Below are 24,731 nucleotides of genomic sequence, written 5' to 3'. Positions count from 1 at the left end.
AAAAAAAAGTAGGCCAAAGTAAGAAACCTGTGTTTTCCTTCCTTTGTAACATACCAGCAGAGCTGAGCTTGGGCAAAATGGCTTTGCCCGTAGCCTTGCCTGCAATGTTTGACGGGCCTGTGGCCTCTGCGCTCCACACAGCCTCCTGTTCTGTCTCCCTGCTGTCCTCAGACCCCCAGGACTCCTTGCAGGCATCTTAAGTCCCAAGTGATTCTGTGTGCCTTACACAAGCTGCTCGGCACAGGGACACAGGTCTTACCACTCACATGAACTCAGGGACCCGGGCCGCTGTGTGTGGGGAGACCCTGGCCTGGGGCATCCGGGCTGCTGGCTAACCTCTCGTTGCTTCGTTCTCCACCTCAGGGAAAGTGCATTGTGGCGGGGAACCAGGGTGGGCGTGGTGTTAGCGTGCCGTCGTCTGCTGTGATGTTCCGGAAGAGCCGTACTCTTCTTACCTGCCCTTGTTGATAGGACAATGTTATACTTTCAGGTTTTTGGATCAGCAGTTTACAGTTCTGGTTCTGAAAGACATCTCACCTATATTCAAAAGATCTTCAGTATGGAGGTAAGTTCTGGCTCCCGGGGAATTGTGAGCCTAGTTCTCTTGCTTGATCTCCGTAGAGATTTGTGAAAAGGGATGATTGTAGTAGTGGGTGCCTAGGGGGCTCATGCCCTTCTTGTTTCCTAGTGTTCTCAGGCTTCTCACCAATTAGCTAGCACTGTTCTTTAGCAAACACAGGCACATTGACTTCCTCAGCACCAGGTGAATTGTCGCTGAGGCCTTCCACTGTCTTCTCCTGACAAGCAGTTCCTGCCACCTTGCTGAGTTGGAGCAGCTGCGGTCAGCTTGGTTTAGGCTGCTGTGGTTGCCAGCCAAGCGTGGCAGCACGACTCAGTCAAGTCACTAGTTGGGTAGATGGAAATTTGGGGCTTTGATATGTGGTTTCATCTTTAAAGGAAAGTTGGCAGCACATGCCTTCTGGGCATGTGCACAAAGAACTTTTCTTGCTTTCCATCGTTTTGTGCTTTGACTTTTAGATTTTTGGATGTTTTGCTCTGACTGAGCTAAGCCACGGCAGTAATACCAAGGCCATTCGTACGACTGCCCACTACGATCCTGCCACTAAGGTAGGTGTTACCTTCCGCCGGCTCCCTGGGTTTGGAGCGTATGAGATGTCACGAGTGCGAATGTGGTTGCCAGGAATAAGAAAAAAAATTAAAGCAAGAGGCCTGTCCACATACATGTATGTAGAAATACACACTGAGATTCATCACACTGAAAAGTGGGGCTCGGGAGACCAGGCGTTGGAAGACAAAGCCTGTGCCCACCACGAGCTTTATGGGGAGTTGATCGTGGTTTGGTTTTGTGTGTAATTTGAGTGCAGCGAAGAAGCCCTCATTCTGTAAAATTTATTGCCTTGTTTACCTGGCTGCCTATTATAGTGGATTCATAAACTGTTCACATGGCCCGTGGTTTCTACGCTGGGCCCCGTGGATACAACATGCTCCCTGCCCTCTGCCCTTTGTGGCTCTCCCTCTGCGAACAGCCTGCCTTGTCCATTTCTGCCACCGCAGTCTGATTCCTCGGGCCCTTGCCATCCTCTTGACCTCTCTGGTACCTGCATCGAGTCCACTGCCTGGGAGCTTCCGGTGTGGTAGAGGGAGACGGGCCACAGATGGTTGCCCTGGGGCTGTCAGTGCTGAGGAGGGGCGCAGGAGTGGAGGGAGATGGGCCACAGATGGATGCTCTGGGGCTGTCAGTGCTGAGGAGGGTTGCAGGGGTGGAGGGAGATGGGCTACAAATGGATGCCCTGGGGCTGTCAGTGTTGTGGAGGGGCGCAAGCCTGGGATGGAGGATGGGGAGGGTCCCCATCCACCCCGCTCTGTTCCCCTGGCCCTGCCTCCCTGCCGCCACATCACTCTCCTTGGCCTCCGCTTGTCCCTGAGGCCCAGGTCTCCCTGCCAGTCTTTCCTCACCCGCCTTCCACCCTCTCCTGTTGGCAGTGGTCAGGGAGGACTGTTGTGTGGCAGGAAGTGAAGCTCTGCACCTGCAGATATGCTCAATGGTCATCCATCCATCATTCTTTCATCCATCCATTCTTTCTTCCATCCATTCATTCTTCCATCCATTCTCTCATCCATCCATTCATTCTTCCATCCGTCCATTCATTCTTTCATCCATCCATTCATTCTTCCATCCATCCATTCATTCTCTCATTCATCCATTCATTCTTCCATCCGTCCATTCATTCTTTCATCCATCCATTCATTCTTCCATCCATCCATTCATTCTCTCATCCATCCATTCATTCTTCCATCCATCCATTCATTCCACAGCATGGGCTGTGTGGACTCTGCCCGGGGTACTGCATGGAAGAGCCCAGTAATGAACCCAAGTGGACCCCCGGCCCAGCAGGGATAAGAGGTGGTCCTCTCACAGGGTGCCCCTGCTGTGGGGCCTTGGGAGTGGGACCAAGGCTCCTGCTCAGAGTGGGACTGGGAGTAAAGTAGGGCATGAGGCTCTCTTGGGAACTTTCTTTTAAGCCACAAGATATCTTTATCTGAATGCAGGTCTTTCTCGCCCCATGGCTGCTTCTCCTCCTGCTGCCCTCTTTGCCTGTGGCCTGCAGTGCCAGGAGGTAGGGCCCTTTCTGACAGTCAGATTGACGACAGCACCCAGGTAGCCTTGGGGTAGGGTATCAGAGGACCAGTTCCCATTTCCACCTCCTTCTTGGCATTTGATCCCTAAGCGGAGGTCAGAGTGTGGCCTCAGATCCATAGAGTTGGGGTGCTTGGGATCCAGGCTGGGCTGCTGGCTGAGCATTTATTTGGACAACAGGCATTGCTGGGTACCTGCTGTGTGGGAGGCACAGCTTTCTGAGACTGGGCAGGAAGCGGTGAGCACAGCAGACAGGTCTCTGCTATCCTGAAGCTGTGGGCCGGGGGGGAGACACAGACACCAGCAGGGAGAAGTGAGGTGTGCCAGGTGCCATGGAGGCCTTCCGGAGAGCAAAGCTGGTATGCCGGGGCACAGGAGGCAGCCAGACAGCTGAGACGGTGGGAAAGATCTGTGTGGAGGAGGGCAGACCCCGAAGAGCCGGCTTGGGCTGGTGTTGCAGTGCACACCTGCACTGCGGAGAATGAGTGACAGGTGGAGGTATCAGAACTGCCATGTGCTGAAGAGTGAATGGGGAGAGCCTGGCTGAGACTGGGAGCCCTCCTCACTCTGGCAGGCAAAGAGCTGGTGTTCCCCTGAGAGAAGAGAACAGAAGGCATGGCTGGCAGCCACCCCACCTCCTACTTCTCAGTGAAACTTCAGAACCTGTAGGATGATTGTTCACTACTCTCGGTTTACAGAGTCCCACTGGCTGGACAGGAGGAAGCCCTCCTGGGCACCTCCCACCCTGCAGGGGCTGGAACCAGAACCAAAACTTACCGCTGACAGCCCCTCGCAGTGACTGGCAAGCCCCGTGTGGAGGATCCGTGTCTCCCAAGGCGGCCCAGGGCGGCTCTGTGGGCCACCTGTAGGCTGTCTGCCTGAAGGCACTCATCTTTGTTCCCTTGCAGATCCCAGCCACGTTACACAGTGCTGCTGGTCCACATCCTCCCTCCCAGCCTTACTCACGGGGCTCCCAGCAGGCACCCCTGGGGCAGGCCCAGCCCCAGCAGTCCAGCTCCTGCCTGTTCCCACGTGCTCTTCGCTCCCGACCCATGCAGCACCCTCAGTGTTCCTGGGGGGTCCGTCCACACCCCTTCTAGCCAAACCCCGAACGCTGTGATGCCACAGCCCTTCTACTAGTTCACGCATGCGTTCATTCCTTCCTTCCTTCTGATGCGCTGAGCGGCTGCCTTGTGCTCGGGGCGTTTGGGATATAACTGTCAATCATGGAGCTGTGGATGGGAGAGACAGCCAGAGGGCAGCAGGGTGTTGTGAATTAGATGTCCTAAAGGACTGAGTGGACTGCAGGGCGGGGTTTCCACCTGAGGGGTGTGGTCAGGGACGGAGGACTGTGCACGATAATGAAAGCTCGCCAGAAGCATTTGCCTGCCTGTGGAGCATTTTGCATCTGAAGGTTAAGTCATAAGGCCCAGGAATAGGCTCTGTTTAAAAAAGAGGCCTGCCCGTGCCATACAAGAGCTGAAATGTGCGATCCGTTTCGACTCTTGCCTCAGAGATTTTGAACGTAGAAAATGGAGCCTGTCTAAAAGGAAAACACCAATTCTGCATGTGCTTCACTTGCTAATTATAACCAACCTTTTTCCCTTGTGCAGGAATTCATCATACATTCCCCTGATTTCGAAGCTGCCAAATTTTGGGTTGGCAACATGGGCAAGACAGCCACTCACGCAGTGGTGTTTGCTAAGCTGCACGTGCCGGGGGACCAGTGCCATGGGCTGCATCCCTTTATCGTGCAGGTAGGACACTGGGGTGACCCTCAGTGGGGGCAGTGTTTACCCCCAGGAGGCATTGGGAATGTCCGGAGTTATTTTTGTCATAACTAGGGTGGGGGATGCTTCTGGCATCTGGTGAGTGGACCAGGGACGCTGCTGAGCACCCCACAATACATCCCATAGCCCCGCCCACAGTGCAGGCAGCCCCGCCCACAGTGCAGATAGCCCTGCCCACAGTGCACAGACAGCCCGGCTCACAGTGTATCCCACAGCCCCGCCCACAGTGTCCTACAGCCCCACCTGCAGTGCAGAGACAGCCCTGCCCACAGTGCAGACAGCCCTGCCCACAGTGCACAGACAGCCCCACCCACAGTACAGATAGCCCTGCCCACGGTGCACAGACAGACCTGCCCACAGTGCACACACAGCCCCACCCACAGTACAGATAGCCCCGCCCACAGTGCACAGACAGTCCTGCCCACAGTGCAGACAGCCCCGCCTATGGTATATCCCACAGCCCCTCCCACAGTACAGATAGCCCCACCCACAGTGCAGATAGCCCTGCCCACGGTGCACAGACAGTCCTGCCCACAGTGCACAGACAGCCCCACCCACAGTACAGATAGCCCCGCCCACAGTGCACAGACAGACCTGCTCAAAGTGTATCCTACCGCCCCACCCGCAGTGCACAGACAGCTCCACCCACGGTGCAGACAGCCCTGCCCACAGTGCAGACAGCCCCGCCTATGGTATATCCCACAGCCCCTCCCACAGTGCACAGGCAGCCCCACCCACAGTGTATCCTGCAGCTCCGCCCATGGTGCAGACAGCCCTGCCCTTGCCTTAGAAAGAACCAACCAGCCCAATATCCCCCAGTGACACAGCTGAGAGGGCCTGGCCAAGGCTTCCGGCTGAGACCATCCAGTTGATTTGATGCACAAAGCTTTTCAATTTCGATGAAGTCCAGTTTTATGTTTCTTTTTTTCTTTTGTTGCTCATGTTAATTTTCAGTTGACCTGATGTTTGAGCTAATGCAGACCAGAGAGATTTTTTTCATTTTAAGGATACAGGACAAAACCGAAATGGTTTTCCTACTGTCATGCAGCCAACACAACGCTCTGACATTATATGTGTGTGGGTTTCTCCCCACCAGCACGCAGCTCTGCAGCAGAAAGCAGCTAGGCGTCCTCTAATTTAACTCCATACTGATGCTGTTCACCTGGGGTGAGCCTCAGACCCCCACAGTGAGGGCTCAGTCCCACAGAAGCTCCCCAACCCTTTGGATGCCGATGGCAAGTCCAGGTTGTGGCCTGTGCCTCTGACCAACCCCCTAATTGCACCTTGGTCTTCATCCTGAAGCTACCTAGGGGTCTGCAGCCATCTCATGAGCACGCACAAGACTCTCACCACTGCAGAGAGTCAAGGGTTTTAGGAGTTGTGTGCTGGGAAGCAGGGACAAGGCCAAATATGTCTTTATGACAGCATCATAGTTACCTGAGGCCCGTTTACCTTGTTTCTGTGATTATAGATTTCTACCTGGAATGGAGTTGCCTGGACTAGAATTCGGCAGCTTTCGGCGTGTCTGATTTTTGGGCCATAGAACCGCAGTGTTTTAGACTCATTCATGTTGTGCTAAAAACACTCCTCAGGATTGTGTCGCTCCTTTCGCCGTCGGAGCGCCACTGCACCAAGTGCTCAGGACACCTGAGTCCCCTCCCAGAGCCACGGCCTCCTGCCTGATAAGGAGGGATGGAAACGGTGGTCTTGGGGTCATTTGGACAGGATTGTGCTCCGTGTCCCAGACCTGAGCTGATGGGTGGAGGGGCGGGCATCTTTTGCAGGTTTTTTCTTCTTTGTGTGTGTGTGTGTGTGTGTGTGTGAGAGAGAGAGAGAGAGACGGTGTCTAAATCTTTATTGGGTCTTGCTGAAAACTTTTAGAAAAGGAGAGGATGTTTACATTTGGTTTTAGCCCTTTTGGAGTGTTTCTTTATTTTAGAGTTCAGTGAAGTTAGATGGTGAATTCACAGACATAAACAGAAGCCAGCTAGCAGGTCATGCACATAGCTACATTCCCAGCAGCACCACTTCCATGTTTCTCTAAAGCAGCTTTTCCACTTTGGCACTGGTGACAGTTTGGGCTGGGTAGCGCTCACTGGGGCGCCCTGTGTGCCTGGGCTGGGCTGAGAACCTCCGGCTTCTGCCCACTCTGTGTCATAGCTCCCTCCAGTGAAGACAACCAGAATCTCTCCAGACACCACCCGTGTCCCCTGGTGGGGAAGGGGAAGGTGGCGCGTCCCATGGTTGGGAATCCCTGTGGCAACAGTGCCCAAGGATGAAGCTCCACGTCCTTTCCCTTGGGTTCCCACAGTGTGCAGCCATCAGCTGGCTGGCCCTGTATCTTGGGGCATGGTGATTGACCAGAATAATCATAGCCGTTTCTCCCACTGCACCTATTTGCGCAGCCATTTTATCACTTTACTAAGATCTAGCGGGAAGTCCTGAGTCTAAAACATGAGTATGAAATTCCCGATGTCCTCCCGGCAGCACCGGCCCCCGTGTTAGTCTCTCGCTGCTGCCACAGCAAAGCATCACAAACCAGGGTACTCGGAACAGCATAATATACTCTCCCAACTCTGGAGGCCAGCGGTCTGAAATGGAGGAATCTTTAGGGTGGCATTCCCTCTGAAGGCTCCAGGGCAGGATCCTTCCTATCTCTTCCAGCTCCTGGTGGCCCCAGGCCTGTGGCCCCAGCGCTGCACTCTGCCTCCGTCTCCACGTGGCCCCCTCTTCCCCACGCCCACTCCTCTTCTGACTCTCACAGGACACTTGCCGTGGGATTTAGGGCCCACCTGGGTGATTCAGGTTGACCTCATCTTGAAGCTCTTAAATTCATTATATCTGCCGGACACTATTTCCAAATAAGCTCCCATTCCCAGGTCCTGGGTTAGGACTTGGATGTATCATTTCTGGAGGATGGTTTAACCCACAGCCGCCCAGCGTTGAGCCCGTGGCCCACCCTGTGGGTTTCTGAACACACTTGTTTTGATTTTTGTGTGATTGTAACAGTTGCTGTTTGCTGCTTTCTGTGGCTTTGTATAGATCCGGGACCCGAAGACCCTTCTTCCCATGCCCGGAGTGATGGTCGGCGACATGGGGAAGAAACTCGGGCAGAACGGTCTGGATAACGGGTGAGTGATGGAGGCTGTTGAGCCCTGAGCTTCCTGCAGAAGCCCAGGTTGCGTGTCGCTCATGTCTGAGATCTCACCGGCCCCATGAGTGCCGTGCCCTGCCCTCTTAGACTGAAACGCTGTGGGGACCTACGCCTAGCCCCTGTGCGTGCACTGGCCATGTCCTGCTTGAACTCCACTTTGGGAGGCCAGCTTGATCAGAGACCTCAGCAAACCAGCTTCACCTTGGCAGGCGGCTCCCCTCTTTCAGATCAGACGCAGGCGTCTGCGCGCAGCTGGTGGGGCCCCTGCCTGGGGGGCTGCCTCCTCTGTGTGAGGTCCTCGCCGGCATCCTGAGCCTCCCCCGGCTCGGCCTCCACACACATCCATGCTGATCTCAAGGGACCCATATCTGCAGTTTCTGCCTCCGGAGTGGGCTTGCTCCTTTCCGGGTAATCTCAGTGTCACAGTGGTTAGAAAGAGAATTCCGCCAGTTTATTTGTTTCATCAGCCCACAGATATCCATTTAGCAGCACAGATGTGACACCGGGTTGGTGTGGCCAAGGCCTGGCTGAAGGGTGGGATGGGCGTGCACACCCTGGCTTGGGGAGGGGCCTGGAAAGACTAATGAATGCTTGATGGCCACATGGAGGCCTGGGTGGCCGGGGAGAAGCGGCCAGTGATTCTGGAATGTGCAGCGTTTCAGGTGGAGGGAGCAGTGGGAAGTGTCAGGCCCAGGCGGGTGCTGGGATGGGGGCAGGGTAGGGAGGCCAGGCCTCAAGGGCCTTGAGGGTCTTTGAGGGATTGGATTTTGGGGCTCCGGGTCATTAGCATCATGACCTTTGGATTGAGATAGGTGTGCAGCCAGCCCTTTGTGTCACCTTGACCAGCTTTCTTGGTATTTCCTCATCCGTAAAGTAGGTGACAACAGAGGTCCCTGTGCCAGGGCCCTGCCAGGTCCTGCCTGAGCAGGCCGGGCTTGAACTTCCTGGCCACTGGCCCGGTTGGTGCCTCCCTCACTGGGAATGCTGGACTCCACACGCCATCTCCCTGAGAGCCTGACCCAGCAGGGTGCAGACCCCTCTGTGCCCACGAGATGATTTATAGCTTCGGGGGAGTGGGACAAGGTGTGACCATGCCTGAGCCTGATGGCCTGCAAGACGTCTCAAGAGCGTTTCTAGATATGCGGCTTCATAGCAAGGCTGGTGGAGGGGAGAGGAGGCTGCCTTGAGGAGCTGCTGGAAATAACTGGTGGTTGTGACCAGGATGTCTCCAGAGGGAGAAGATGGGCCAGTGGGCAACTGCCCAGCTGTGGAGAAACCGCCTTCTGCCTGTCTCTTCTAAGAAGTCAGGGTGACAGGCAGGGAGTGTCTTAGATCTCTGCTAGTCCTTTAAAACAGGCAGGACCCCAGACTGTACTAAAGAGGAAAATCTTGATTGATTTGTATACAGTGTCAACTTGAGAAGAAAGTAAAAGGACATTGTTAAAAAGCAAATTCTTGTGATTTCAGGCACAAAAAAAAAAAAAAAAGCGAAACAAGACACATTTGCACAGCCCTCCTAACTCCACCTGTCCTGCAGAATTCTGGGTTCTCACTGGCCTATACCAACATTAACACAAGGAACCTACTCGTTAATGTTGGAGTTGGCAGGGAGGAGAGCGTTACCCCTGACCTGCGGCTGCCAATTCTCTTGCATGACTACTTTCTCAGGGTGCCTGGGAGGCGCTTGGCAGGGACAGTGCCTGTGTGACGGGTATGGAAGGTCGCTATTCAGGCCCTTCGCCCTCAGGGCAGCGGGAAGCCCCCAGCCATTGGGAGAACGTGATGCGGTTTGGTCTGTTTGAGAAGGATGGCTCTGGCCTCTGGGTGAGAAGCTCTGAAGCGCCGTGCAGGAAATGGGGTGTGGGAGGCACTGTGTTGTTCTGGAGAACCTGCATCATCCTTTCATTAGACCTGGCTGATCCCGTTCAGGTCTCTGCAGCCACAGGCACCGTTACCCCATCTACTGAAGTGTCCTATGTGTGCACGTGAGGCCCGGCAGGCATCTCCTCCCGGGCGTATGGCGGTGGTGAATTGTCACATCCAGTGGGCGGCCTCGGGTGTGAGCAAGGCTCTTCACTGCTCTTTCAGTTTCATGAATGAGAGGCTTTGACATTATTTTGGGACATTGCAGTGAAAACCTGCACTTGGTTCCCCCCTAATAAACGTATTTCTAGAGATTGAATCCACACCTCTTACTGGGATAATATTCAAAGGAGCATTAGATCAAACCATTAATGATTAATACATCACACTGATGCGGTAAAGGCTCTTGTAAGACTCAGAAATACACTCTGCTATAGGATCGCCATGGACACAATGACGACAATCCTTTGACACTGCTTCGGAGCTGCTCCACCAAGCCAGGTCCCCGTGCCTCCAGAGCCTTCCCACCGTGGCTTTCTGCAGGGTGACAGGGATGCAGTGGGATGCGCCCGTCTTTGATCCCTGAGCCTTTGAAGGCGGAGGTGGGGCTGGGATGGGAGCCAACAGGGGTGATGCTGGAGACCTGCTCTCGCCCCTTTCCAGAAATGCACCTTCCGGTCCAGGGCTGACGGGTCTGGGCAGTGCGCCCAGCAGGGGGCGCAGTGATACCGGTGTTCCCTCCAGGTTTCCCCGCTGAATTCTGCCTGGATGTCCATCTTTTCCAAGATCAGCGTTATCATTTAGCGATTTTTGTTACCAATGTTGAAATCATTTATCTTGAAAAAAGTGGTTACAATTTATAGGTTAGATTTTGTCACTTTACAAGAACTCCTGGGTATGTGGGATGACTGCCTACAAATCCGAGGTAAATGTAAATTGTGTGGATTAATTTTAGCCAAATAGCTCTAAAAGCAAAACCATAAAGATGTTTTCAAGTGATAGTTTCAGCCAGACTCTTAAGGTGGGCTGCACTTAAGGGTCTTTCTCCTTGCGTTTGCCCTGAACTGAGGCGGTGGCTGGGAGGAGGCCCGCCAAACTCAACGGTCTGCTGTGGCAGACTGGGCTGGGCTGGGGGGCCCTTCGAGGCCCCAAGGGAGGAAGGAAGCTGCTGTGATATGAAGCGGGAGGCCCAGGGTGCGGGGTGAGTGCTGAGGCCTGGGCGCTCCTGGGGTTGGGGTGTGTGAGGGTTTCTGCGCCACACTCAGGCCTCTTGTGCCATATGCATGTCCGGTGACACACACACACCCCTCCTGTGCTGTGCGCACACACACCTGTGACATACGCACACATCGCCCGCCGGGGATCTGGCTTGCGTTTGAGTTGACCACATCTGACCGCCACTGGAAGAGCTTCTGTGGAACAGAAGGGATCCCATGAGACTTCGTGGAGGTTTGCTTTCCTTGAAACTCACGGGAATGTTTTTGCAAGTATACATATATTCCGTGTGGTGAGAATGGGCGAAGAATTTCCACTCCTTGAAAAGCGCACTGACTGTGACCAGATCATACTGGAAAAGGCATTCCGTGGCTTTCAAGTAACAGGCTGGAGCACACTGGGGCTGTTGGCACCGAGGCAAGGTTTTTCTCACGCGGTGGGGTGTTCTGAGTGTGCGGCTGTGGCATGGGGGAAGCTGCCACCCAGCTGGGCAGTCGGGCCTAGGGCTTTGGAGGAGCTGGCCCCCCCACTGCCTTTCGCTTCTTGCAGGTGGGCAGGTGCCCGGCAAAGCGGCTGAGAGCCCTTCCCTCACCAGGTCGCCCAGGTTTCCCTAAGGAGCTCCAGCCACATCCCCACCCGGCCCCAGGGCCTGGCTCCTTCTGGGAGCATGGAAACTGCTGTGTCTCTCCCTCAGGCTGTCCCAGGAGTTGGGATCCTGGCCTGGCCCTTATGCCTCAGAGGATGTCATCTGATCCCACCTGGCTTGTTCATACCATGCCACTTATGTGCCTGTCCCTTAAGTCTGGGAGGCCCCATGCACGGTGGCCCCCTCATAGAAGTGAGCCCCGGGAGACTGCTGAGAGGCAGCTAGCTCACCCAGGAACCAGGAAAGGTGACGGTCAAGGGACCCCACCCTGGGGTCCGCCTCATACCCTTCCCAGGGTGGGGCACAGAATTCCCAGGTGGGCCGAGGGCTGCCTGGTGTCAACAGTGACTGCAGGGAGGGCACGAGGCCAGAAGAGAGCCTGGTGGATGGGGCACCACAGGCAGGCGGGACCACCTCACGGCAAGGCGTCATTGCTGTTAGAGGGGCAGACGGAGGTGGGCTTTGGGCGGACTCTCCACATTGGCCACTGCCATTCCGAAGGCCTTTGGGAAAGGGCCGTGCTCCCACAGGGAGGACGGGCTGAAGAGGTGGAGTTAGGGAAGAGCCAATATGGTTGTTGCAGGAAATCCGCTCAGGGGAGCTGAGTAGGGATGGAGGTGCTGGGTCCTAGGTGGGGATGGAGGGGAGGAAGTGAATCGGGCCAGGCCGGCAGAGCTGACAGCCTGCAGAGCTGACAGCCTGGGACCAGGTGGCGACGGGGGTATGGGGGCATCCAGAGCAGGACTAAAGGAAGAGCCCATGCAGGAAACGGGGGTGCCTCCGTTTCCCTCCCAGCATGTGCGATTGTTCTTTGTAGATGGTGTTTTCCATGGGTTAGTAAAAGACTATTGTGTAAGGCAGGGGCCCCCAAGCCCGCAGTACTGGTCTGTGGCCTGGTAGGAACTAGGTCACCCAGCAGGAGGTGAGCATCCAGTGAGCCAGCGAAGCTTCCTCTGTGTTTGGAGCCATTCCCCATTGCTCGCATGAGCACCTGAGCTGCTCCTCCTGTCAGAGCGGTGGCGGCATTAGATTCTTATAGGAGCGTGAATCCTACTGTGAACTGCGCATGTGAGGAATCTAGGGTGAGTGCTGCTCTTTATGAGAATCTAATGCCTGATGATTTGTCACTGTCTCCCATCACCCCCAGATGGGACCATCTAGTTGCAGAAAAACAATCTCAGGCTCCCACTGATTCTGCATTATGGCAAATCGTATAATTATTTCATTATGTGTTACAATGTGATAGTAATAGAAATAAAGTGCACAATAAATATAATGTGCTTGAATCATCCCGAAACCACCCCCACCTCCCCCTCATTTGTGGAAAAATTGTCTTCCATAAAGCCAGTCCCTGGTGCCAAAAAGGTTGAGGACTGCTGCCCTAAGGCATTGCATGTGATCTTAGGAATCAGATAAGTTGCTATAGGAACTATTGATATTTTGAAGTTTGTTTTGGGGGGTTTTTGCACAGTTTATGTAATATTCATAACCTAGCACAGCCTTATTCCCTAGACTGCTGTGAAATAGGTTTTCCTGACCAGATGACCATAACAGATATCTCTGGTTATTAACACATCATGAGCCATAACAATGTGTGTGTATGTGTAATCCTATGCTCATCTGTTCAAAAGAAGTGAGTTTGCTTGCCGAGGGAGCACCGATGCCATCACACCACTTATTTTGTTTGACTTAAGAGTTTTAAACCTCAGTTTGCCAATATTATCACATTGTGGATTCTGGTTTGAGATTGAAGTATGAGAATCAGAGATTCCAATCTTTAGAAACATAGTTCTTGTCTTTTCTGTTGAATATCTGGAGTTCTGTACCTGGAGTACAACTTACCATATACACAATGCTTTTATTATTATTATTATTATTACTATTATTTTTGAGATGGAGTCTTGCTCTGTCACCAAGGCTGGAGTGCAGTGGCGAGATCTTGGCTTACTGCAACCTCCGCCACCCGGGTTCAAACAATTTTCCTGTCTCAGCCTCCTAAGTAGCTGGGACTACAGGCACAAGCCACCACTCCCGGCTAATTTTTTTAGTAGAGGTTTCATCATATTGGTCAGGCTGGTTTCAAACTCCTGACCTGAGGTTATCCTCCTGCCTCGGCCTCCCAAAGTGCTGGGATTACAGCCACCACACCGGGCCTTTTTTTTTTTTTTTTTTTTTTAGAAACAGGGTCTCACTGTGTTGCCCAGGCTGGTCTCGAACTCCTAGGCTCAAGCAATCCTCCTGTCTCGGTCTTCCAAAGAGTTGGGATTCTGGGCATGAGCCACTGTTCCTGCCTAGACTACTTTCTTTAATAGAAAGTTGGTTGAATGTTCCTGTCTACTGGCGTGCCCTCTGCCATTTTCTTTGTCTTCGGGGATTGCATCACCTTTTCGGCTGCCTTGGGGGAGAAGAGAAGAGCCTCAGGGCAGGACCCCCTTTTAACAGAAGCCCTGCTGCTTCCCCACACAGTTTCGCCATGTTCCACAAGGTCAGAGTTCCTCGCCAGAACCTCCTGAACCGGATGGGAGACGTCACCCCCGAGGGCACCTACGTCAGCCCCTTTAAGGTACAGGCATGGGGTCCGTTTGTGTGCCGCACTTCCCAGTGCCTTCCTCTGCAGGGCCTGGCTCTGTGCTCCTCCCTGCGCCTGGAAAGGAGACCCCTCCACATGGGCCAGGCGTTGCTGGGGCATACTTCTCCTGGTTTGGGTTCTGGTGCTCCCACTAGAAGGGGACTCGGGACAGCCACAGCACCAGGTGCTGGTGTACAGGGGGTGAGTCTGGGTCTGACAATGCCCACTCCCCTTCGAGGGCTGCAGTTAGAGGACTGCCCACTTCCAGTGACGCTTTCCTGAAGATTCAAAGGAAACGGGTCTCCTGGCGAACTGTCCACAAAGGGGGACGACAAACAGAGTCCCCTGGTGTCCAGAACTCACGCCTGGTTTAAGTTCATGGAGAGCAGAAGAGAGATCATGGTCTCGGGGGGCGATGGCCCAGGTCGTAGCTGATGGCCCTCAGGAATCATGAGCTCACAGCAGGTGGGGCCCCCCCCCCAAGCACACACCCTTGGAATACCAGTTCCCAGCAGCATGCAGCATCTGACATGCAGGAAGCACGATGGAGAAGGAGCGTGATGGGGATGCCCAGAGACACACAGGGTGCCCGGAATGGGAACAGCAACACGAGAACAGGAGCGGCTCACAAACGGAGATCCAACATCAATTAAAAATAAAGTGACTGGAAGAACAAGCACAGCAGATGGGATGACTATCTCAGGAGGATGAATTAGGGATTGGAAACTTGTCCTCTAGAAGGCAGAAGGAGAGGATTAAAGAAAATGAAGGCTGGGTGCAGTGGCTCATGCCCATAACCCTAGGACTTTGGAAGGCCAAGGTGGGCAGATCGCTTGAGCCCAGGAGTTCCAGACCAGCCTGGGCAATGTGGCAAAACCCCATCTCTACTAAAAATGCAAAAATTAGCTGGGCATGGTAGCACATGCCTGTAGTCTGCTACTTGAGAGGCTGAGGTGGTAGGGTAACTTGAGCCCAGGAGGTCAGGCAGCAGTGAGCCATGATTGCACCACTGCACCCCAGCCTGGGCAACAGAGCGAGACCCCATCTCAAAAAAGAAAGAAAGAAATGAAGTTTAGAGAAATAAAGGAGAGAAATGTCTCTAAATGAGAGAGGAGAAGAAGGCCTTTGGTTGAAGGGACTCATGGAGGACCAAAGAGGAAAAGTAAGAAAGTACCTATGCACGTACCCAGGCACACGGTAGAGAAATTGAGGAATCCCTAAGAGAAAATTCTAGAATCTTCCAGATCTGACTCCAGTGGAATAAAAAACACTTGAACTTCAGATTTCTCAAACATGACAGTGAATGCATGAAGACAGTGAAATCATATTTTATACCCTTAAAGGGAAATCACTTTAAATATATATGTATATATATTTCTTGAGTCTTGCTCTGTCACACAGGCTGGAGTGCAGCAGCACAATCTCAGCTCACTGCAACCTCTCCTCTGCCTCCCAGGTTCAAGTGATTCTCCTGCGTCAGCCTCCCGAGTAGCTGGGACTATAGGCACCCGCCTCCATGCCTGGCTAATTTACGTATTTTCAGTAGAGACGGGGTTTCACCATGTTGGCCAGGCTGGTCTTGAACTCCTGACCTCAGGTGATCCGCCCACCTCAGCCTCCCAAAGTGTTGGGATTGCAGGCATGAGCCACTGCGCCCGGCTTAAATATGTTTTTAAGCACAATGAGATGTGATTCCTGTGTGAGAGTGTGATTAATACACTCAGACACACAATTACCATGCTGCCTTGGAAGAAGGACCTAGATGGTCAGAGGAGCGGGCCTGATGCGGCAGCAAGGGGCAGGGCAGGAAGGACGGTCAGATCACGTGGCAAGGGCTGTAGACTGGATGTGCCCACAACAGCCTGGACAGGCCTTAGCAACAGCCGCTGCTGATGCCGGTGATGCGTGTGAGGAGGTAGGGGATGGAAGATTCCAGCTAGACGCACGGAAAGGAGCTGCCTGTTGACAGGCACACAGGGAAGGAGAGGTGTCCGTGAAACCCCCTGGCATGGCTTCCTTTAATGGACTCCGCCCCTGCCCTCTGGCAGTACAGGCCACATCTGATTCTTGCCAAGGTTAAAGGTGGGCCTTGGAATCTCCAGGCAGATGGTTTGCAAGTCCCCAAAGTGGGAGCACTGTTACCCAGTGCTGTCATACCGTTCCCTCTGCGAGGACTGTCCCTTCTCCAGGCAGCTGGGTGTCCCCTCCCCAGTGCCCCCATTCCATCCACGGTTCGTCAGTGACACCTGTACCCGCTGCCGCACCGTCCTGTGCCTGGGGCACCCTGGGGATGAGGCATGGGCAGGTGGGCACCGGTCTACTCTGAATGAACAAACGAGGGCACCTTCGCCTCTAGGCCGCTCTGTCCAAGGTGGCCGCGCGGCTGGGCTTGCGCTCATCATCTGCACTCCTTCCGCAGGACGTCAGGCAGCGCTTCGGAGTGTCCCTGGGGGGCCTGTCCTCTGGCCGGGTCTCCATCCTGAGCCTGGCCGTCGTTAACCTAAAGCTGGCCATAGCCATCGCTCTTCGCTTCTCAGCCACTCGGCGTCAGTTTGGACCCACCCAGGAGGAGGAAATAGCCGTGCTTGAGTATCCAATGCAGGTACAGGGTTTTCAAGCATCCTTTCATTGTCTTTCTATTTTATGTGCAAATTCACTTCTTTTACATAGTTGCAGTTTGGTTACTGGGAGTTGATCAAAGCTCTTAAGGCAATTAACAGGATGATTAGTTAGCAGGAGTGCGGCACCTCAGGCCACAAGGCTTCCAGTAAATGGTTTTTAATTTAAAAAGAGTATATGTGATGTAGCCAAAATAAGGACGATAGAAAGAAGCAAGTCTTTTTTTTTTTTTTTTTTTTTTTTTCAGATGGAGTCTTGCTCTGTCACCAAGGCTGGAGTGCGGTGGGCATGATCTTGGCTCACTGCAACCTCCGCCTCCCAGGTTCAAGTGATTCTCGTGTCTCAGCCTCCCGAGTAGCTGGAATTACGGCATGCACCACCATGCCCGGCTAATTTTTGTATTTTTAGTAGAGACAGGGTTCCGCCATTTTGGCCAGGCTGGTCTCAAACTCCTGACCTCAGGTGATGCACCTGCTTCGGCCTCCCAAAGTGCTGGGAGTCCGGGTGTGAGTCACCGCACCCAGCCAGAAGGAAGCAAGTATGGGGCGGCTCTGGGAGGTGGATTGTGTGCACAGCCGCACGTTCAGGTGAGGCCGCCACAGCTTGGCAGGCAGTGGCCTTGCATGCCCTGTACATGCTCTTTGACACTTTCATCCCATCCCTAAGAAATGATGCCTGGCAGGTGATCTGGAAGAAGCAGCAGCTGAGCGTACAGCCCTGTTCACTGCGATGGCATTTAGAACAGTGGCGTGGGCACAGAGCGTGGGCCCTACACGTCCTCAGAGACGGGGCAGCTGTGGACGTGCACACACGCAGCCCAGGCAGCAGCGTGGAAAAGCACAGATGTTGTTTCACGGAAGGGGGATGAATTTTCGCAGTGAACGTTCCTGTGGTGCTTGCAGGGCATGAGCCCTGTGCCATGGGTTTGGTCTTCACAGCTAAGAGGGTTGGGATTACTCCCATTTTACCGGTGGGGGAACTGAGGATCAAATAGGAAATCCAGTTAAAGTGCATAGGCTAACTCAGGCCCAGGTCCCGGACCAAGCTGTGCATGAACAAAGGTAGATTTGGGTGAAACTTCGAGGAAATTGTAACAGAATTGCAGTTGTTTTTTTCCACATCCTTTGACCAGAGCTATGAGCCTGTTTAGTAAGTGTTCTTGTTCATGCCTGTGTGGCACCCATCCTCTCCCGTGTATGGTCACAGCACTCTGGGTGCCAAGGGCAGCTCGGCAGTCAAGAGAGCGCACTGGGGCCACCATGCTTGACCTCACCACCAAGGCCCACCCCCAACTGGCTTTGTGCCCTCAGGCAAGGTCTTTAGCTTTGCTATGCTCTCATTTTATCATTTGTAAATTAGAACTGATGAGAAAACTTCTTCCTAGGATCAGTGTGAGGATTTTAAAAAGTTAGGGCATGGAGGCAGCTGGTGCCATGGCAGCTCAGCACTCTTGACACGTTAGACCATGGTGGTGATGGCGGTTTCCTCAGGATCCTCTCAGGCTTGTCCTGCCATGTACCCAGCCACCCACCCACCCACCCATCCATGCATCCACCCACCTATCCATGCATCCACCCACCTGTCCACACAGCCACCCACCCATCCATCTACCCATCCACGGATTCATCCATCCACCCACCCATGCATCTACCTACCCACCACCCACCATACATGCATCCATCCATCCACCCAGCCACCCACCCATCCAACAATAGGTGGACCCTATGCTGTTTCAGACAAAGTGAAAAAGACGTGCACTCTGCCTTTCGAGGGGCTGCCAGCTCTGTGTGGGCCTCAGCTTTCCCATCTGTCCCAGGGTGACAGCCTCGTCCTCACAGGCTCATGAGGCACGTGCTGTCAGCCAGTCAGTCCGTGTGCCGGGGAGTTGGCCCCTAGCAGCGCGGCCTTCTGAGTTCACAGATGGACTGGCACTTTGTTCTGTAGTGACTTTGATGGGACAGCTGTGAATAGTGGCCGTTTAGGGAATTGCGTTTGGGGTTGTCCGTCAGGGGCCATGGGGGAAAGCCGAACTGGCTGAGTTGAAAGCGTGTCAGGATGAAGGTTTTCTGATGAGCCGGGAAGACACGTGGAGACCTTCAGCACTCGTGGGTGCACGGCCCTGACGGCCTCTCCCTGCACTGGCTTTCACGGTCCCTAGGATGGGCTGCCCTTCATGGGAACCATGGTGTGTTCACACAGGTGTCTTGTCTGTTCTAGCAATGCCGCTTGCTTCCGTATCTGGCAGCTGCCTACGCCTTGGACCACTTCTCCAAGTCGCTCTTCCTGGACCTGGTGGAGCTCCAGCGAGGACGTGCCTCGGGAGACCGCAGCGCCAGACAGGTGAGGTGGTTCTGCTTCCTCAGCAGCATCGTTTGAATCTCACACGGTTGGAGCAGCACAGATTCAGCCTTCATTTCAAAGCAAAATCAGTCGTTTGAGTTGCAAGGACAGAGCCTAGGACGCATTCCTCCAGTTGTTCCCACCCACTCGGAGCTCTTGGCCTCTGCTGCAATTGAACAGGCTGGGCACACGTCCACACTCCTGCCTCTCAAGGATGTGCTGACACGACTCTTGGTTCCAGTCTGTGAGTTCAGCTGTTGGTCTTCTTTTGAGAACCTGACGGTTTTGCAAAATCCACATTACCCGCCCCTCAGTGGCTTCATGGTTCTGAGCCTTTTGTAAACAGCTGCACAAAGGTCTGAATCCCACTGACTGGATTTGAGTTGACAGTCAGAGGATTTGTGCCAGAAACAAGCGTGCAAATCCCGAGATCAGCCTCGGCATAAAGAAACGTCGAGAACGGATTTCTTTGTAGATGGTTATGACCTGATTTTCCGTTGTCCCTCCTGCTGCTCCTGAGCAGGAGTGAAATGTGAATCGAAAGAAATAACCATGTTTGGAAGCAGAGGAGAAATACTGCAGATTGCAGTTACGTACAACATCAGAAAAAGCCTGCATCTAATTAGCGTATCTTGAAATATTACTGGTGTCCGCATTCACGGCAGGTGATGGCGAAGGGATGACCTGCAGGATTGGTGGCAGAGCAAATCCCAGGCTCGGGAGGCCTGAGGAGGGAGCGCTTCTGACCACTGAAGGGGTTAAGCCTGTGTTTTCCTGGGAGCGTGAGTCAGTGGAGCTTTTGCCAGCTCTGACACTGTCCTGTGAATAATGTTGTAAAGGGTGACCGGGCTCATTGTTTCTGAAACTCAGCGGTTTAACCCAGGCAGAGGAGGGCCTCGACTCAGCCCCTTATGTGAAGTTGAAAACACTCATAAAATGGGTCATTGGGTTTAACGTTTGTGTGTGTGTGTGTGTGTGTGTGTGTGTGTGTGTGTGTGTGTGTGTCTTCCTCTTGTTTTTCTTTTTTAATTTATTTCTTTTTTAAAAGTAAAAATTCTTCTTTTAGCTTGAATCAGTCTCTTAAGTTTTTTGTTTGTTTTTGAGACGGAGTCTCGCTCTGTTGCCCAGGCTGGAGTGCAGTGGTGCGATCTTGGCTCACTGCAATTTCCGCCTCCTGGGTTCGAGCGATTCTCTTGCCTCAGCCTCCCAGAGTAGCTGGGACTACAGGTGCCTGCCAGTACACCTGGCTAATTTTTTGTATTTTTCAGTAGAAACAGGGTGTCGCCAACGTTGCCCAGGCTGTTCTCAAACTCCTGGGCTCAAGTGATCTGCCTACCTCGGCCTCCCAAAGTGCTGGCATTACAGGCGTGAGCCACTGTGCCTGGCCCAGTCTCTTAAGTTTTCATCATTAGATATCAAGTAGAAGCAAAGGAGTCTTCTTCTTCTTCTTTTTTTTCCCTTAAAAGAAAAGCCTGTGTTACCTGCTGGTCCCAGGCAGTCTCCCATCCAAGTACTAACCAGGCCCAACCCTGCTTAGCTTCCAAGATCAGGCTCATTCAGGGTAGTGTAGCCATGGACAGCAAAGGAGTCTCAATGAAACATGTTAGGCCCGAGGGAGGCACAGTGAGCACCCACGCAGAGCAGACCGTCAGTTACCGAGGCGCTTGCAGCCCTTCTGGAATGGACTGGCCCCGGCCCTTCCCTGTCCTGGGAGGGAGCACTGTCTGCGGTGTTGGGTCTGATTCTCTGGCCTTTCTTCATGGTTTCACTGCAAACAATTGCAACCTTCCATGGCGTGTCATTCACTCTGACATTTATAAACTTTATATAAACTGGGCCATGACGTACACTCTTCTGCAGTTTGCTTCTGGGAGCCATGTCAGGGCCCCGAAAGCTATTTGCTGTGTGGAGCGGTGTTTTCATTGTTGTGAAATGGTATGAGCATACCACAGTGTACCCATACTTGGATAAAGACCCTTTTTTATTTCTAATTACAATTAGGTTTCCTCTTCTGTCATTTTCAGGATGTCTTGTATTAGACTAGAAGTGATACGGTGGTTTGATGTTATTGCTGACGTCTGACTTTTTGGTGTCGAAAGTCTCTTTTCACCTGTTCTTGTTGGATTCCCTCACCCAAAGGCAGAGCTTGGACGTGAGATCCACGCTCTGGCATCAGCCGGCAAGCCCCTGGCCTCGTGGACCGCCCAGCAAGGAATTCAGGAATGCCGGGAGGCGTGTGGAGGACACGGCTATCTAGCCAGTAGGTTTTGGAGAAGCGCATGGTGGTTTCCTGTCCTTAACCCTGCTGTTTGACTCTAGACCAGGGGTCGGCAGACTGTGGCCTGAAGACCAAATCCAGCCTGCCACCTGTTTTTGCAAATAAAGTTTTATTGGAACACAGCCAGCCACCCCCGTTCATTTGCACATTTCCTGCAGCTGTTTTCGCACTGCAAGGGCAGAGTTGAGTAATCCCAGCTGTGACAGAGACCATGTGGCTTGCAGAGCTGAAAATATTTACTCTCTGGTCCATTGCAGAACAAGTTTGCCAACCCCTGCCCTAGATAGATCCCACTGCTTTCAGATGCCTGATGCTTTGGCCAAAATACAGGCAGAGAGCAGCTGATCTGCTCATTTGAATTTTAACTGTTTGGTTAACAGCTTGGTAGTAAACTAGCACCATGTTTTATTTGGATAGAAAATTCTTACACTTAGAAAAAGAGTCAGTTATATCAGCATTGATGATAACCGAGGCAGCTGTTGTGTGGTTAAGAACAGGGGCCACTAGCTTGCCTGGGATTGAGTCCTGGCTCCGTCTTAACAGCCTGGTAACTGTGGGCAGGTTGCTTAACCTCACTGTGCTCAGTTTTCTTATTTTTACAGTGGGGGGTGATAATAGTGTACCCACAACATAGGTTCTTGCCAGAATTAAGTGAATTAACATGTATGAAGTGTAAGCTTAGTATCTGGCTTGTAGTGCATGCCCACTGACTTTTTTATTTGCTAATGCTGTTATTATTAGAATTATCATCAGCATTATTTACAGCTTACCTGCAAAACTTCCTGTGTGCTAATCTTAAATATTAACTGGCAAAAACTGGTTGCTCAAAGAAGGCCATGTACACACTCAAAACAGCCACAGCATCTGCAAAACTCTCTTGCCCTCCAGGAGCGCTTTAGGCCCTTTGCCAAGTTTGTGAGAGTTTTGGCGATGCTCTGTCTAGAACTACACACACGCTTTCAGCGATCATCCGCCCACCACTGCAGTTCTAACTCGCACCTGTTCTAGCATGGGCCGGCAGCAACGTGGCCTCTCACTCCCACCACACTCTGCCTTTGTCGCTTACTGCCATGTGGGTAGCCATGGCTGTACATAAGTTACTCATTTGCATGCTTTGTCCTCTGCGCAATGCCCTTAGTAGTTTTTATTTGTCGTTGTAACTCATCGGGATTCTATAAATAGTTGAATAACGAAATTGAATCTTGCAGTACTACAGACAACAAAGACAATGGAATCAAGATTCATCATATACATATACATATATATATATATACATATGCTGGGATTGAGACCAACACAACCAAAGCTCCGTCTAGGTTTAGAAAATCAATTGCAAATGTTTCTGCTGGGGACTCTCCCAGCTCTTGTTCAGTGGCCAACCTGTTACATGACAGGAGGCATGTGGCAAGATTTGACAGCAAGTCAGGAGAAAATGATCAGGTGTTCCAGGTGGTCACAAGCCTAATCACAAGCCTGCTGGCAGCGTGGCTGCAGTAGGAGTCCGTTCATGCTCTCAGGATCCATCAGTCATAGTATGTGAGTGTGAAAAGTCAGCTCCGCTCCCTTCCTGCTGGGCCCATCCCAGCCTCACATTCAGAGAACACTTTCCATCAGAGCAAGCAGGCTCCAGTGCGTGAGGGTCTGGAAAGCAAGCCTTATAACCTATGTGAAGGCATCCAGCTAATTGATAGGAAAGACAAAAGCAAAGTTGTCTTGATATTTCCTGTATTAAAAGAAGAGTTCATTCAGTTACAGAAGGAAGAAGGGCAGCCCTGGGGGCGTCAGCTTGCTGAGATGGTTCCCTCCTGTCAGCGACCCCATGCCGGGGGAGGCTCTGCGGGATGACCATGCAGGGCTTGCTGACAGCAGTGAGGAGGAGCTGGGGTTGGGACTTGAAGCAGGGGTGACAGTTTTTTGTGTCTGGTCAAGCTGGGTTTAGGGCTTTTTTTTTTTGGACAGTCTTGCCCTGTCCCCCAGGCTGGAGTACAGTGGCATGACCATGGCTCACTTCAGCCTCAAATGCCTGGGCTCTTAGGCAATCCTCCCACCTCAGCCTCCTGGGTAGCTGGGACTATAGGTGCTTGCCACCATTCTCAGCTAATTTTTTTTTTCATTTTTTGTAGAGATAGGGTCTCACTATGTTGCCCAGGCTTGTCTCAAACTCGTGGCTTTTTTTTTTTTTTCTGAAACAGAGTCTTGCTCTGTTGCCCATGCTGGAGTGCAGTTGCACAATCTCAGCTCACTGCAACCTCCGCCTCCCAGGCTCAAGCGATTCTCCTGCCTCGGCCTCCTGACTAGCTGGGACTACAGGTACACACTCACCACACCCGGCTATTTTTGTATTTTTAGTACAGGTGGGTTTCACCATGTTGGCCAGGCTGGTCTTGAACACCTGGCTTCAAGTGATCCACCCGCCTTGGCCCCCCAAAGTGCTGCCATTACAGGTGTGAGCCACTGCGCCCAGCCTCTTAGGGCGTTTTAAATTCTCACATAGTGACTGGCTGTTTCACAATTATGCATCTTAAATGATGGTACTATTGTGGCTTTGTTGCAGTGAACCGGTTGGGTGTCCTTAGAGATGACAACGATCCCAACTGCACATACGAAGGTGACAACAACGTCCTGCTGCAGCAGACAAGCAACTATTTGCTGGGCCTCCTGGCACACCGGGTCCGGGGTGAGGCTCCGCTGCACACTGGTGGGGGCCCTGGAACACAACCTGGCGGGGGTGGGTTCTCCTGGCCCCACTGATTCAGCTGTTCTGTGGACGCACCCTAGATGTGTAGAAGGAAAGAAATATTATCAGATAGTGCCGACCGACTCCCCAAGGCATGGGCAAAGGTTGGGATGGGGAGAGTCCTTGAGACCCAGACCCTGGCTCGTGGGTCCGTGGCTGTCGGGTCCTCTGGACATTCTCCATGCTTTGGGGTGCCCCCGGCTTGGGGTCCCCAGTGGCTTGGGTTCCCGTCTTCCACCAAAGTCACTGGAATGTGTGTCCTAGATGGAGCTTGCTTCCGCAGTCCGCTGAAGTCGGTGGACTTTCTGGACGCCTATCCCAGCATCCTTGACCAGAAGTTTGAGGTCTCCAGTGTTGCCGACTGCTTGGACTCCGCAGGTAAACATGCAGGTGGAGGGCTCCCCTGGTCTCCTGATTTCCCGTCATTCCCACCAGGAAACACACCGTGCCTTGGTGAGGCGGCCCTTGGCAGTTCCAGCTGGGGCAGCAGTGGTGGTGGGAGGCCCTGCATGCAGCTTGTCCTGGGCTGGCTTGTGGAATATCTCTTTGCACCCAATGCCAAGTTAGACACTGACTACACAGATGAATTGAAGGATGCCCACTCACCACCCTATGCCTTGCCTCTTGCCTTCCCCTCCCGTCGGATGAAGGGCGTGAGGGGCCACCTGGCCTGGTCTTGTCCACTGAGCAGCCTCTGCCCCCTGCCCTGGTGCCTGGGCTGCTGCTGTCCCTGGGCCCTCCCAGCCACCTCACCTGTCGGTCTTCCCCACCCCAGCCCCTCCTGGCTCCCCAAACAGCAGATGCCCCTTCCCGCCCTGGCGCATCTCACAGGCTTTCCTTCCCTCGGCCCCTGTAGCACAG

General features: G+C 53.1%; 1 protein-coding gene across 5 annotated transcripts in view; it reads left to right on the top strand.

Annotated features, from left to right (window-relative positions):
- The window catches only part of ACOX3 (acyl-CoA oxidase 3, pristanoyl), a 76,193-nt gene that overhangs the window by 17,321 nt on the left and 34,141 nt on the right, over window positions 1-24,731 (top strand). For all 5 annotated transcript variants that reach the window (XM_050792113.1, XM_050792112.1, XM_050792110.1 and 2 more), the window contains exons 4-13: window positions 491-565; window positions 1,039-1,128; window positions 4,273-4,416; window positions 7,492-7,580; window positions 13,794-13,890; window positions 16,316-16,498; window positions 18,733-18,855; window positions 20,995-21,115; window positions 23,688-23,810; window positions 24,135-24,248. In XM_050792113.1, the coding sequence (XP_050648070.1) occupies window positions 491-565; window positions 1,039-1,128; window positions 4,273-4,416; window positions 7,492-7,580; window positions 13,794-13,890; window positions 16,316-16,498; window positions 18,733-18,855; window positions 20,995-21,115; window positions 23,688-23,810; window positions 24,135-24,248 (1,159 nt within the window). The remainder of the gene's footprint in view (window positions 1-490; window positions 566-1,038; window positions 1,129-4,272; window positions 4,417-7,491; window positions 7,581-13,793; window positions 13,891-16,315; window positions 16,499-18,732; window positions 18,856-20,994; window positions 21,116-23,687; window positions 23,811-24,134; window positions 24,249-24,731) is intronic.

This window comes from Macaca thibetana, chromosome 5 (assembly GCF_024542745.1).
Source record: "Macaca thibetana thibetana isolate TM-01 chromosome 5, ASM2454274v1, whole genome shotgun sequence".
Taxonomy (NCBI): domain Eukaryota; kingdom Metazoa; phylum Chordata; class Mammalia; order Primates; family Cercopithecidae; genus Macaca; species Macaca thibetana.
Note: the sequence above shows the minus strand (reverse complement) of the source record. Positions and strands in the feature narration are given on the sequence as shown.